Source organism: Pelmatolapia mariae, linkage group LG18 (assembly GCF_036321145.2).
Source record: "Pelmatolapia mariae isolate MD_Pm_ZW linkage group LG18, Pm_UMD_F_2, whole genome shotgun sequence".
Lineage (NCBI taxonomy): Eukaryota > Metazoa > Chordata > Actinopteri > Cichliformes > Cichlidae > Pelmatolapia > Pelmatolapia mariae.
Genome location: NC_086243.1, coordinates 18102120 through 18118466, shown reverse-complemented (window position 1 = coordinate 18118466; position 16347 = coordinate 18102120). Strand labels below are relative to the sequence as shown.

At 40.0% G+C, this 16347-nt stretch overlaps 1 protein-coding gene across 2 annotated transcripts in view; it reads right to left on the bottom strand.

Annotated features, from left to right (window-relative positions):
• LOC134617640 (phosphatase and actin regulator 1-like) overlaps window positions 1-16347 on the bottom strand; it is a 51209-nt gene that overhangs the window by 23285 nt on the left and 11577 nt on the right. Inside the window, exons 1-2 of one of the 2 annotated variants that reach the window (XM_063462960.1) lie at window positions 6263-6879; window positions 3340-3504 (exon numbers count right to left, since the gene is read on the bottom strand). In XM_063462960.1, coding sequence (XP_063319030.1) covers window positions 3340-3504; window positions 6263-6548 — 451 coding nt within the window. In that variant the 5' untranslated portion in view covers window positions 6549-6879. Of the gene's footprint in view, window positions 1-3339; window positions 3505-6262; window positions 6880-16347 lie in introns of those variants that run through there. The other variant, XM_063462961.1, reaches the window with a different exon arrangement.

The window sequence follows — 16347 nt, the reverse complement described above, 5'->3', positions numbered from 1 at the left end:
GATGGTGTCTTCTATCAATGAGGAACTCAAGCGTTAAACCTCAGACCTCAGAAGCTTGAGTATGGCTAAAATACACTTTAACACCTATAAAGGACACAACAGGCATGCAATAGGCAATCAACTTCTCCCTTCATACAGTGTACAATGGACACGTATGAAAAATGTCCTTTTTGTTAAAAATCATGCGAACATCCAGCATGAGTAGTGCAATTGGATGACTGCTGTTCATAGGGAAATGTGCTAATTAGATTAAAAATAGACTCCCTGATAACATCAGACTACAGCATGCATGTTCTTTTGATAAATCTCTTCTCGCTAAGATCTCTTCCTGATACAAGCTGGCTGTAAAAATTTACTAAGCACAATAAGACAGCATGATAAGACATCCAGCTGTCAGATGCTTCTCCTCCCTCATTCCTTCCTGAGGTAAAGAGTGCAGCCTCCCAGAGCTGGCCTTCATCTGCTTAAGATCACAACACGTTCATAATCCTCTACTGTGCTCAGTGTCCAATTATCCATGACAACATCTGCCTGCCCAGTGGCTGGTCTACTCCCTATTGATACAGGAGTTGTAATCAACAATAAGGTAAGCACAGACTACTTCAGACACAAAAAGACAAACAAGGACCATCTAAGGCCAAGATCATAGCAATGCAACTATAACCATTGCACATTTTTGCTGACTGCTTAAGCAACAGACAAATACTCTAATACTCTTGCAGACAAATGCAGTTTTCAGCTATTAATGATAGTGTACTAAAACAAGTCAATAGCTGGTCGTAGCATGTGGCAGCAGTGTTCTTATACCTGCTGACAACAGGTCAGTAATAAAATACTGTCATGTTGGCATGGCTAATTAAATGAGGGCAAGTACACAACACAGTTTCCTTGATAAGGTGAAAAATTATTCCTTTAAATACAGACTTTATCCCAGGAAAATGCTAATGATTATACTGCACACAGTCTTTCTCGGAATCGGTCTGAAAAGAGCAAACTATTTAAAAAAGTGATCAGTTTCACTTAGGTTTTACTGACTTTTTATTGTTTCTGCCCAAATTTGAAATAAGCTTCATGCCATACTTGTTCAGTCTTCTTCTAATTGTACAGCAGTGAACTTCAGCATTTCCCATGCCAACTAAGATGTACAGACTAAGATGTAGCTCTCGAGTTTTTTGCTGTTTTTCTAAGCATGGTCTGATCTTGGGGTGAATTTCCTGGGACATCCACTCCTTGGAAGATTGTGGCACTGTGTGAACTCACACCTGCTCCAGTTGTGCAAACTACCAAAACCCATGTTTTTATACAGGTGCTTACACTTACTGATAATCAGCTAATAAAGAGCATTAGATTAGAAGAACCTGGCTACTAACCTGCTACTCAACCACTTAATTCCAATGGAAGCACTAACTTTTCATACGACTGCATAAAGGCTTATAAAAATGATTTTTTTCATTTTCCTCACATAACTGTACTTCACAGTCATGGCTGAAGTTCAATACATGGCTGGCCACGAGAAAAACGTTTGTGTGCAGCGAGCCATAGGAAATAATACAGAACAGAGTGATGTCGTTGTCATGTTGTATGTGAAGCGCTTTAAGGGTTCACCAAGAAAATGTTACCTTTTCTAAATAAAACTTTTTTCTTGGATGGATATTTTTTATTTCTCAATGAAGCAATAATCCATTTTCAGTAATCACAGGATTCCTCTGCACCATACAGTTAACCTACTTTCCTCAAGCTTAGCAGAATTTCTCATCTAGTGACTATACTAAGACAAAATACCAGCCATTGGGCCTTCTCTAAAATACGTCTAATGACTTATTAATTATTCTCTGACCATAAGATTGATGTTTTGTGGACACCTGGTGCAAACTTGCACCACGATGTGCCACTGGAACACATTGTTATTGTCATTAAAACTCTTCAATGATTCATGGTGTATAATTCTTTTCATTAATGTTAACCTGGAAACACTTGTAATTACCTTAATAAAAACCAAATGTGTATTTCAATAATAAGGACGTGACCCTGTGAGTTTTCTTAGACGCTCTCTTGCTACAGTTAAAAATCCTTCTGCCAGCTCCTGTCATTTCAATTTATTGCACAATCGCACGCTTGTGGCTTCAATTCTACCACTGCCAGTTGCAGAAGCTCAGGCCACATTCCACTTATTTGAAACTTTCAGAGTTAGGTTCACGCTAAAAATGGATGAGACAGAGCTGTGGTCTCTCTGAGGCCAATGTGCCTGCCTGAGCATCGAAGTCTCTTGTGAGACTGCGTACCACCTGTAACTTAACAAGGTGATCATCAGTGGTATGGCAGCTCAAAAATGCCCATCAAAAAGGATTGAATAGAACAATAGTAGCAACAGCATTATTTGGGGACAGAAGCATTATGCACACAAAACAAGTGGATAACAAAAGCAATGAAAAGCGTCGTTTCTCTCAGCTCCACTCAGCATTACCACCATTGAAACAGAAATCATCTTTTGTTGGCTCAGCTTTTGATTACTGTCCTTAACCACAACAAGAGAGATGCTATTATCACAGGGCTGACATGACTGTACCAGTGAACAGACAGAATCTCTGTGGCTGTGTTATCAAGTACACACTTCAAAAATACAGGTTTTTTTTTTTTTAAGTATTAAACAGCTCAAAGGCAGCTACAGTTAAAAAAAAAAGTCAAGTACACATCTTGTACTTCTGACAAATGATGGAGCTGACAAAAAGAGGTCGCAAAAATCCTTCTGATTAAAACGGTCAAGACTCAAACAGCAGCCAAAGAAACCATGAGCAAACCCGACAGATACTGAATCATTCAGCAAACTCACACCAGAAAATGTTAATTGAATAATGTTACTAAATGAGAACATCCTGTTCTGTTCACACTGGATTTAGCTCCCGTCCATAAAAGCAGGGACGCTTCTTCGAGCCTGGGAGCTACAGTCTGACAAAGTGCCTCCTCCTTTCCAAGAGGCTGACAGAAAAATTCAGGATGTGTCAGTCGAGGAAAATAAATACAGCCGGATCTGAAGAGACCACGTCCTTCACTCGACCCTGACAGCACTGGGCTGAAAGATCAAAGCAACTCTAAAGAGACCTCAAAACATGAAACTCCAGCGCTACACTGAATCAATTTGCTGCATTGTGACTCACCCTGGAGACTGAAAAACTTAATCAATTTTTCTTTTGACCAAAGGATATGCATTGATTCCCCCCCGCCAAAAAAACCCCCCGAAAAAAACAACTGAAACCACACAGGGTACAGTCTTTACAAGTATTGGAGTTATTATACTTGTATCACTATTATGCGGATAAATTATGAAAAGATGTGACGTACCAGCTGATGTCTGCTTGAACTTCTCGCTCTTCTTCTTTCTCCATTTCCAGGGCTTGAGGAGCCGCCCCAGAGTTGCAAACTTGCTCCGCCGACGGATGGGTGGAGTGTGGGTACCAGAGACCAAGGACTCCGAGCGCATGGCGGCAAGCCTCTCTACTTCCTCCGCTGTAAGGGGGAGAGAAAACAAAACAAAACAGATTTAGTTTAGGTGAGGATCCAGAGGAGGTGATGGATCGTCTGGATGATAACTAAAGGCAGCAAACACTTTTGTTTTTTAATATCCAAGCAGAAATAATCTGTGCCAAGCAGCCTCCAGAATTCAGCACTAACTAGATGAGGCTGAATAAGAGCATAAACAAACCTGCACATCATATGGCATTATGCAGGATTTGCTCTGGGTCTAAACAGTTCTAGGCTGTAGACTGACTGATGAGCACCTCATTAAGGGGGAATCTTTCAGCTCTTCATCAAATATTCACAAGGCCCGGCCCTATAATCTTTTAAGTACTGTTTGACTTCAGAAGCAAAGAATGTTAAGTAATTTGCTCAAATACAAAATATTACATGAAGAAATAACTGCGAATGCAAACGGCTACAAACAGCACTTAAAATGTAACACCGAGAGGAAAGCCGGCTGCTGGATCAGAATACAAAAGGCGGATGATTAATAACGAAGGGGACTCGAGCTGAAAATCTGACTTAAACCTACTTGGCAGCTTGTGAGATTTAAAAAAAAAAGAAAAGAAAAAAGAATTATGCAATGCCAAAAAGCTCTTCTCTCTTCTCCTTACTTTAAAACTTAATCTTTAAACTTAGTCTTTTATGTAGTCAAAAAAACATTTCATCAGAATAGCAAAATATCTCAAATGCAACTGCGTGCAAGAACAGCTGATTAGTCAGGACAACGCATGTTTTTTTAAACTGCATTTTTTTCTACTAAGCAGCCAGTGAGTTCCATTACTTTCCATACTTTCGAGATCAGCTCGCCTCGGTTGTTTAAATTAATCATCTCTGCATTTATAATTGCCAAAATACATCATCTGAATGATAAATGTGCAGACTTTTCAAATCAGTTTGCACATGCACCCATACAGAAACTACACAATCTTGCAGTGAGAGCGATTAAGACAAACAATAAACAGACATTTTTTTTATTAGAATGAATAGCATCGCTTGGGAATGTCTTAGAATTCTCTCAAAACTCTTGGAAGCCTAGACATTTGGAAGCTATTAAAAAGATAACACAAATCACCTTTAAAGTATCTTATGAGCACGCAGCAGAAGCAAACAGAAAAACTCAAAAACCACCAAAGAAACCCCCTAAAATCAGCAGTGTTAAACGTCCAGAGCCTGGACGCACGAGGTGACCCTCTAGCACATCGTGTCACGTCTGTTGTCAATGTCACCCCGTTGCATCAGATCATCACCCATGACATGCAGTCAGGGAATCTGGGGGTGTTTGTTTGTTTGTTTATTCTTTTAATAATTGCATCACTTTTGCAATGTTTGCCAACACAGACATACCGCTTAACAGGACAGCCGCCTCCCTGGGGCAATGAGACAGTAAATAAATGTGGTGATAATGCAGTGCTGAAATCTGTCCCACGGACCATTATTTGAATGCTCTGCAGCATCCTTGGAAATCCTGCCACCACAGCACTCTATAAATAACCCAGCAGTCAGTGTTAATTGAATCCAGGAGAGATTCAAATGGTTTCATTAGCGGCCTAAAGGCCAGATAGAGACAGGAAGACAACGAGCTCTAAGTTGAGCCACATCCAGGAGTCAAGTAACAAGCTGCTGTACTGTATGACAGAGAGAGTGGCAGTAATGACTCACTATTAGCAACTTCAGTACTTAGGGCATTGCTTCATAACATTAAACACTACTTAGTGTTAAGTACCACAACCTTAACTCGAAAAGGAGTATGGGTTTGAAAATATATAGTTAAATATATATACTTTATTTTTTATTATAATTTAAATGCACACAATAGAAACTGCAGTAAAGCAGTGGGGCCTTCCTGTGAAGATGAAACCTCTGGTACTATCTCCCCACAGGTGTGGGTATCTCAGTGTGTACTAAAAAGCCCTCTTATCCCAAAATACAGTGTTTACTACCAGATATATTTCTTTTTTTATGTTGTTGTGCTGAACTATTTAAAACCAGTGCATACAGAATCAAGGTCTACACTGTAAATGTGTGATGATGCAATTGTAATTATGAGAAAATCCTAAAATCTGCACAGGAAAAAATAAGAAAATCCTCTTCCAAGTGTCCAAATTCATTGGAATTTTCCTCTTTTCTTCCTCTTCTTGACATCAGTCTGATTGCACGGCAGAATCCTTATAACCTACATTCTCCACCACTGTAACACGAGCAACTGATGCTGCTGGTTTTAATTAACAACACTTTTTTGCATGCCAAGATGGCTGAGTGATGATGTAATGACACCTAAGTGGGGGGAAAAAAATAGGCTTTGTGCAAACAGCCTGCACAGCTTTATGCGAGAGGTTAATACTGAGATCTAATGACAATTAAAAAACAAAAGATGCAGCGTATTTGTGCGGTCAAACGACAATTAACAGTTCAAAATATGAGCAGCCCAACCCTGTAAGAAGTTCTGATCCAGTCAGAGGCAGTTTCCACAGCAGCAACAGTGATTCACTCTCCTTCAGGAGAGTGGTATCATTTCAATGCACATCGACACTAAAATAATATAATCTATCCCTCGAGGGGAAAAAACACTATATCCTCAACTGTATCCTCACACAGCCTGCTTATCAAATCGCATATTAAAAACCCCCAAAACAAAACAAAAAACAGAAGCAACGTAGCCATCTTCAGATGTGTGCATCCTGGATGGTAACAGCTACCGCAAACCTACTATGGGCGAAACCACACAAGGTTTGAGCCTACTCACCGTCCTGCGTGTCGTTTCCGCGGCTGCAATTGCTGCAAATGTGCTTTATCTCTTTCCCGATATGACAGTGGATCGTAAAAGGCATGGTGTTGTTGTTGTTATTGTGCGGATGCTGGCCGTGCCCCTTCTTGTTGTTCAGAGACATTATTTTGACCAAGCTGAACGCCTTTTTCTTAGGTTTCTCCACCGCCACGGGCGTGTTTTCTCGGCATCCCGTGGTAAACCAAGTGCCGTGCATGATGGTGGGCACAGGATCCACGCTCGGGTAATTGGCCGTCTTGAACATCGGGAAGCGAAAACGGAGCGGTGCTTTAAACGGAGCGGCGTTACTACGTTGTGGGTTTAAATTAAAGGGCCATCGATCGAGTCCTACCTGACCTACTATAGCAGCTTCTAAGTATTTGGTCGCTCGTCTCTTCGGTAATCCCACACCTTTACCTGAGATCCCAAAATGTGCAGCCTACTTGGTTGCGCAACGCAGAAGTCGCTGCTGCTGAGAGAGAGAGAGAAAGAGAGAGGGAAAAAAATCTGCTGCCAAATCCAAGAGAGCTAATAATAAAACCGAGGCTGAATGGCAGTGACTACCTTTCACTCCCAGAGCTGTAGACTGCAGTCGGTTGTGGCTAATCCACGATTAGAGGAGCTGAGGAGTGAGTGCCTGTGATTGGCTGCTAGGTACGCGCTTCTAATAGGCCAGCCTGGACGCAGGAAAAGTTGCTCCTCCATCCACAAGATCACAGTTAACTGTTTCTTCTGTTATTAAGCTGCCTAATATGACAGTGCCATTTGAAGCAGCCGCAAAAACCACAACACAAACTAAGTAACACATCTAAGCATATTGAGTATAAAACAGTTTGTTGTGCTGTGTGTTTGGGTGAGATGGACATATTGATTTTATACTGAGAAGATCTCAAACATATTTAATCAAAATATTATTAGAATTACTTCACAAACTGAGATGACTGGAATAGTAATGGGTCCAAACACTTAGATGGGTGAGTGAATGTTAGACACAGTGATTCAAAGGTGTGACAATGATAACAATGCTACTGATTCCCATAGTCAGTGCATCCCACAGCTATGGAGAACTCTGTAAAACACAACAATATATATACACACAGTAGATGATGTCATCAAATGTAATAGCTTAAAAGCCATGCTGACATCATTCAGCTTAGAGAGCTTCCGATACTAAATACATAGTGAAACAATGGAACGTAACAAACCATGCAAATTAAGCACTTTAAGGCTGCTTCCATCACACCTATGTGCACACTTGCTGAAGGGCAGCAAAGATGACTGTAGAAAAAAACCCAACACCGATCTAATGCAGGCATAATACCAGACAAGTGCTGAGAGGTCAAATTAAAGAAACAAACAAAGGGAGTTTAATCAGTGATCTGAAAGCAGAATGAGAGGGTTCAACCTGAAGAAAAGAGGCATTATGATACCCTTTCTTCAAATCACAAATTCCAAATAGCTACGCCCTTGATCCCCAAAGTTACTGTTCACATTCTGGAATAATTGATAGTATTAACGGGCGGTTAATAAGCCTTTAATCGTGGAAAAGATAATGGGAACCCCACGGCATTTCCAAACATGTTTCAAAGCAGCGCATGGTTGTGAAGCTGGGGTGGGGTGGGGGGTATCTTTGATGTTCCTTCAATGCGCTGCAGCTTATTTCACTGACATCAAAGCGCTCTCTGAAATGAGGGACAGAGTCACGCAGATTTACTCACACCACGGTGCAATGCAGTAGTTGCTCTTAGTTGCCTCTCTTTGGTGCAAAGTTTGTTTGCACTGATATGTGTTAAACTTTAGGACCCCATGAAGCAGAGTTTTTTTTTTTTTAATGTACAGAACATTTTGCAACAAAGAGTCAGGGTTTAGCAGATAACAGGGACAAAATTATCTCCCTTACTATGCAAGGAAGATAACATTGCACCAAAGTGTGACTCTGTACAGTACATGCATGCTCACTATAGAACGAGGAGCAACAGCCCTGATAGACTCAAGAAACCTGCGTTGCTTTCTTCCTGTGCCGGCCTGATAACAGCACTCACTCTGTTTACTGCCGCCCAGCCAAATAATTCTGATAGAGGAACACAAAATGCGCTTAAATCAATAGTGATGTGTGCCAAGACTCATGCATGCTAGCCTGTGTAATTCATCCTCAGCTTTTGTCTTACAAGAAACAAATCAAAGGCAGGCTATATGTCGGCTGCAAGGAAAGAATAATAACATGTGTCAGTGTTGTTATGTAACTACTGTGTGACGCAGTGTTGGTCAGTGCTTCACATGACTCACTTTTAATCAGCTGACCACAGTTCATGCCTTTTGTGACGGGGTAAAATGTTGTCTTTTTGCTATCTTTCATGAGTTTTTGTTGTTTAAATGTTTGATTTTTTTCACTTGTTTCATTTCACTGGTCACTGTCTATGATAACTCTAGTTATGGATCTTGGGTATACATTGGCTCCATAGTTATATTCAGCTTATTGGGACTTGTTCTTGCATAACCCCATTAGTGTTAGCAGTGACATTCAATAAAAATGACACACCACGTTGCTTACTGTTCATTACTTTAACTGAACCACAAACATAGGGTTTTAATTTTTTTTTTTTTAATTTGGCTTCCATCCATCCATTCATTCTCTTCCACTTATCCAGTTCAGGGTCACGAGGAGCAGAAGCCTATCCCAGCTGCCATAGGACACTAACACAGTGTTCCATGCATTTCAGCATAAATCTCCAAGATGACTGTGAGTCTTAAAAGAAAAAGACTTTCATGTTGATGACAACATACCTGACACTTGTCACAAACTCTCACAATAAACTTCAACTGTCAGAATAAGCTCAGGTACAGCTGCTGAGAAGTGTCTGCCAGTCTATTCCGACTCATGCTCCTTCTGATAGAAATGCTGGCTCACAGCACTGTTTGCCAAGGAGTTTCAGTAAATTTAAGTTATCTGTTTTTTTTTCCCCAAAAAACTTGTGAGGCTGTGTAAAATGTAAACAACATCAGATTGCAATGCTTTGCAAATCATTCAAACACTATTTATAACTGACAATGCAAGGTACAAAACCAACATATCAGATGTTTAAAGTGAAAAATATCATTGTTTTTGGGAAGAATATGAGCTCATTTTGAATTTAATGCTAGCAACCCTAAAAAAAAAATGGTACAGTGGCAGCCAAACACTAATTTTCAACCTAGATCTTGTGTAATTTGGCATAGCATGGCCTTTTCTCCCTGTTTCCCTTTCTCAAGAATGGTTTCTTGACAGCGATCCTTTCCCTGAGACCATTTCTGAGTAGCTTCAGGGAACAGTAGATGGATCAACTGAAGGTCCAGATGTATCTCTCAGATCCTGTGCCAGGTATTTGCTGGATTTATTCCTGTTTCTTACGATATGACTTTTTGATACTGTTCATCTACTATAGATAGTTTTCAGGCCTTCCAATTCTTTTTTGTCCTCCACGTGTCCAGTTTTTGCCAGTTTGAAAAAAAAAATAATAATTTAAAGACCCACTGCACACCACACATGCTGAGCTATGGCAAGTTTTCAGCTAATATGTCTTTGGGAGTCACCTTGTTGGTACAACCTTTTTTTTTGTGGAAATCACAGCTAATGCTTCATCAGGGTTGAAGGGGAGAGGGTCAATCTGGCTTGTTAAAAAAACAGCATCTGTGAATTTATGGACAAAATGGCAGGGATAAGGTGTGCATCATGAATGCTAAACAGCTAAACAAGTCCTTCTTGTTGCAACTGGACACAACCTGTCCTGCAGTCCAGACCTCTGAGCCACTGAAAAGGCTTCGGCCCAAAGAACACTACAAAGGATAGGAACATTTTGCTTTCTAAACATCATCGGTCTCCTTGGTTCTTTCATGCTTTTCATGCTTTTTTTTTCAAACTTTTGTTTCATTTTGTTTTAAAGAAGACCACAGAGATAAACATACCCCAAACTATTTTTTAACCATAGTGCTGGTATTAATTTCACATTGATTTAATATTTTTCAGGATTATAAAATTTCAAAATGTAATAGAGCAAAAACACAGTATTTTTGCACTCCTAACTATTTTTTAGAAGTACAACCTCACTTTAAAAAAAAACAATGTTTCTATAACACTTTCTACAAGATGTATAAATTGTTAAGTTGCTGTTTTTTTTCCTCAAGACAGAGTTTTGTGACTCTGTTTATTTCATATTTTGGATTCTGGTTCAAACTGGTTTCCATGGCTGCTTTGCAGATTTTAGGCTAAACAATCTTACAACTTCCGACTGAGCAGCCTGTCACTACAAATCTGCTGTTCCCATTCTCTGCGTATCTCTCTGTCTCTTCCCATCTGTCATTCTCTCACTGCATTATTATCTGCCTCGCTCACTCATAGTAAGACAGCACCACATTTCCGTGACACAATCTAGAAGATAAGATGGTAAAAGTGCAGCGCTTTGCCTTTTGCACATTTTTTTTTAAATTTGCCATGGGGAAAATCTGATGGATTTTATGGAACCGAATCTCAACTCTTTTATGAAGTTCCTGGCTCCACCTTCAGAATTAAGCCATATCTTTTTTCTCGCAGGCAACAGAGTAATGTGACATGATTATGTAAAAATCCACAGTCTGCAACACGTGTGAAACAATGTTAATTTATTTAAAACACGAGCACTTGTTATTTTGTTTGTTTTTGTAATAATTGTGCAGATCCGCACACATACTAACCGTCTCAGCCACTTAAGCCGACGGAAGTGTTCATAGAAGTGGTCACTAAGTGTCAGGGATTGTGATAACATGCCTGTAACTACCCTCTAGTAAACTGAAAATAAAAAGCTGCTCACTTCTCATTTCTGTCATATTTCATTTCCCTTCTTGTCTTGTTTATCACGCAATGTCTCCATAATCTTTCTTTATTGTTAATTAAACTGATAAGTTTTGAATGAAAGGTGCTGCCAGGATATGCTACATGTGGTAGGTGAAGTTAACTATAATATACTCACTTGCATAAACTTAACAAAAGCAGCTTGGTAATTGCTTAAATATGAGTATTACTCACAGTAAAAAAGACTTTAGAAAAGTATATGCAGGTGTTACATTCTGCACTGTGTTGACACTGCAATCTGCTAGAAAACAAAAACAGAAGAACCTAAAATGAAATCATTGCAGTAGGAGGCATCCACTGCAGAGCTGCCCAGCTTTTTCCATGCATTAGTCTTTGCAATGCTGCCATCTAGTGGGGTCAGTTGGCATTTTGCCAACTCTAAATTCAAAGCACAAGAAATATTCAGTTTCGTCACCAAACATTTACACTGTGCAGCGACATTTATGGACTCCAAATGTTAAAATATCACGAACACTGTCTGTCATTTGGGGAAATATGATGATTTAACCCTCTCGCGTGCACGTTTGTGCGCCAAGACGCAGTGCGCAGAGTTACTTCCAAAGGAGAAGCGATGTGTTTCTGACCACCGGCTTCCATATTCCAGTTTAGCAATAGCTATGATTTTATTAGCAAGCAGCCATCTTCATTGCTAAATCAGGTTTTGTTAATTCAATTTTGTCCACTACAGCGCAGTGAGCGAGATATTAATGGTAAGTGTTCAACACCCAACTAAGCATTACCGCTTCATCAATAAACGCCTAAGTTGTGCGAGGTGATGCAGCACTACAGTGAGTTTCTCCCGTTTGCAAGTATCCAAAATCCTTCTGCTGTTTCCATTTGTGCTGCTCGGCTCCCTGCCTCCCTGCTCCCTGCTTCTTATCGTCCCTCCTCTGCAGCTTGTGTCTGCAGCTCAGTGGGAGATAGTGAAGCAGGGAGCTGTGATGTACTACGCTCTGCTGGAGGAATTCATTACCACAGTGCTGGAAATAGTGCCTGAGCTCCTCACGTCCACACACACACACACACATGTCTGGTTTGCTATCCTCGTGGGGACATCCCATTGACATAATGCTTTCCCTAGCCCCTTACCCTAACCCTAACCATTAAAAATGAATGCCTAACCCTAACCCTTACCATAAACCTAACCATAACCTAATTGTAACCCTGACAGTAAAACCGCATTTTGAGTGTGAAAATTGCTTTCAACCCCGAGGGGACCTGGATTTTGGTCCCCACGGTGCAGAAAGTCCCCACCAGGATAGTAAAAGTCAGATTTTGGTCCCCACCAGGATAGTACGAACCCGTACACACACACACACACACACACACACACACACACACACACACATAGAGAGAGAGAGAGAGAGAGAGAGAGAGAGAGTACAGCTAGTTACCATGCACTGTACGTGCAAGGTAAGGAGTAAATACGAATGTAAAATAATAATTCCCAACCTTGATGAAAACGTGGAAGGGGCCCAATTACAAATTACCTAACCTGACAAATAAAAGACAACTGGCAGTCATTACCAAGCCCTCACACTTTGCAACATATTTACCTTCATAAGTCAGTTCCTAAACTGTCTACTGCATCTGAAAGGGCAGGGGAAGATGGCTGGCTGAATGAATTAATTGGTAATAAACGTAACAGTGATCAGTAATGATAATCAAGCAGCCATTCTGCATAATTAATGGCAATGAGTAATTCCCCTTTAAGTGTCTGAATAATTTTTCTACAACCGCTTGGCTGATAGTTTGACCTATTAGAACTAAAGAAGCAATAATCCTCATAGCGCAAGACCAAGCGTTGTCGATCACGTACTGCGCTACCACAGCGGATTGCACATTTTTTATATGCACATCAGCACAAAAGCAGGCCTCTCTGCTTTTCTCCTGAATCTTTTCATGGTGTCTAAGCAGCATTATTTACAAGTATAAAGTGAAAGGATAATTAGTTTTCACGCCAGATGAGAACAAGACCAGCGCACGCATTTCACACATTCACACTTAACATGCACATTTCCATTTTGACATCCTCAGCCAACTAAAATTGAACAACACATGCCACCAGGTGGTGCCAGAGATATGCCTCAATGTGGATTTCAGATCCAGTTGCTCTGCCCACAAACTATCCAGTGTTAACTGAGCAGAATGAACAGCCACTTTACAGAGCAGGATTCAGGGGTAGAGGCTCTTGTTAAACACCTGTCTGTCTTATATTTTTATATCTTCTATTTGTAAATTTTTTTTGTTAGAAAATCTTCCAAATGGAGCTTGGCCCTAAAGGTAACTCAGCTCTGCTGGCTAGATTGAAAAAAGTCACATTTTAATCTGAAGAAGCTGGTGCCAGTACCTGAAAAGCTATGAATAATGTCAAAAAATAAAATTATTATATAAATACATATGTCTTGCCATATGCTTGTTAGCCGTATAAATCAACCCAGAGCCAAGTAAAGATGAGGACAAAATTATTAGGTATGAAGTGAAAAGGTTTTGTCTAAAATTTCCCAAGAGCTTGTTTAACAAAGGAAGGGATTTTCAGCATAGCATTTCTAAACGTGGTAGTTTTCTTTAGAAAGCATAAATGACTTCTATTTGCACACAATAACAGAATTATTTCAGAAAAGAAAAATGACCACAGTCAATATTTTGAACCCCCTGAAAAACTGACATTTTTATAGTAGTGATGTGCTTTAACTTCAAGTGTTTAAAGCTTGTGAAATGTGAGACACACAGATTTCACCTTTGACTTGAGAAAGCGTTGTGCCAAAAACCAAAGTTTGAACGTGAAAAAAAAAACAATTGTTGACACTCATAAAGGAGGAGATGGATATAGAAAGTTATCACAGCATTTCTGAGTGTCAAGAAATGAAGTGAGAAGTATCATCAAGAAATTAAAGAGAGCCACGCAGTACAGAATAAAACAGGCAGATGTAGGAAGCAAAAGATATCAAAGTCTTTGAAAGAAAACGAGTGAGAGATGGGTCTACAGACCCCACATCATCTGGCAAGACACTAACGAATGACCAATTCAGGAGTTGTAGTTACAGGGCAGACAATCATAAAACTGTGCACAGGAACGGACTGTGAGGTCACAGACCAAAACGAGATCCACTTCTGCAAAAGAGGCATGTTCAAGCCAGACTGAAGTATGTTAATGACAACCTGGAGAAAGATTATGCACATTGGAAGCTTGTCCTTTGGGCAGACAAAATTAGAGCTCTTCACCCACAGAGACACTGCTTATATTTGGAGAAATAATGGAGAGGCATACCACCCAAAGAACAGGGTGCCTACAGTGAAACATGGTGGTGGGAGTATTAGGCAGTGGGGATGCTTCAGTGCATCTGAAACTGGGAATCTCATCAAGTTGGAAGGACTCATGGAGAAAGAATTTTGAAAAAAGCAAAACAAAAGTTCAAGCAGTCAACAGAAAAACCTCCTATTATTTACTATAAACCTAATAAAATAAATGTACTGGATAGCAGAGTATTTATAAATGTGCAGAAGTATTGCAAGGAAAGTTTTTTTTAATCAAAACCAATACTGGACTTATTATATTTTACATAACCATGTTTAGAGTAAAACAACAACAACAACAACAACAACAACAAAACTATGTGCTTATGTGTTTACTGAATAGCTGTTGTCACATCTATAACTAGTAAATATATGTAACTCATTCACTTCCCTGGGAGCCATTCAAAGGCATCCTGAGACAAACATTTAGGTCCAGAAGTTTTTGGGCAGTAACACATTTTTTTTTGTAGTTTTGCTTCTGTACACCAGCTCAGTGGATTTTAAATCAAACAGTCAAGGTGTGATTGAAGTGCAGACTTTCAGTTTGAATTTAATTAAAATTCAGCTTTACTGTTTGAGAATTACAGAACCTTTTGTACATAGTCTCAAATTTCCAGAGGTATCAACATAATGGTAAATGGCCCTTATTTATACAGCGCTTTACTAGTCCCTAAGGACCCCAAAGCGCTTTACATATCCAGTCATCCACCCATTCACACACACACTGGTGATGGCAAGGTATATTGTAGCCACAGCCACCCTGGGGCGCACTGACAGAGGCGAGGCTGCCGGACACTGGCGCCACCGGGCCCTCTGACCACCACCAGTAGGCAACGGGTGAAGTGTCTTGCCCAAGGACACAACGACCGAGACTGTCCAAGCTGGGGCTCGAACCGGCAACCTTCCGATTACAAGGCGAACGCCAAACTCTTGAGCCACGATTGCCCAAATTAACTAGACAAATTAACTTAATTTTAAAATTTAGGAATTGTTTTATAATATTTGGATGAAAATCCTTTGCAGTCAATAACTGGCTGAAGCTGAGAACCCATGTACATCACCAAAAGCTGTGTTTCCTCTGTTGACATGCTCTGCTAGACCTTCACTGCAGTGGTTGCTTGTTTGTGGGTCTCTCTGCATTCAGTAATGTCAGTGACTGAAAATCACGCTCATGCTCAACTTATTGGGTTGAGGTCATGAGTTTCAAAAATAAATGTTTTTGGTGGTTAGGTTGCCATTTTTATTCTACAGCTGGTTACAGCTGGATCATATCTTATCAGCAACTAAAGTTGGACAATGATGAAGGCCATGACTGTCATATCATGATTCATGTGTATTGCTAAGGATCAGCAGAGGCATAACTCGCTTTGAAGTGAGTACAAAAAGGAAAGAAAAGACAGCCTTGAAAAGATAAATTCAGAAATGATAAGGAATGCAGGGCAGCAGCCTGTTGTTTTGAGTGAACACCAAGGAGCCTCCATTGAAGCAACATTTCAGCCTTTTAATGAAGGCTAGTCAAATGACGATACAAACAAAAAGAATAGTTTTGTCATTTACAAACTCAGAGGAAGGCAACAAGAAACCTTTTGAGTGTTTTGTTCATGGCCAGAGTTTTGGTTCCGGTAGCAAACTAAAAAGGCACGAGATGACTCAAAAGATTTTGGTTCTGAGTGATAAACAGAACTGGTTGTTTGGGTTCTCCTAGCCAAAGTATTTTTTGTGAGAAGATAAACTTGCATCCTAAGCCAATGATTTGTATTTGGAAAAATTATTCTAAAAAGTAAAAATGAGCTACCATCAGTGGCTGTGGCACCAACACATAGTAACTCTTCAAATTTCAACAATCTTTAAATGAAGACCAGAAGATTTGTGTGACAGACCAACAAAGTTCTACTACCCGAAC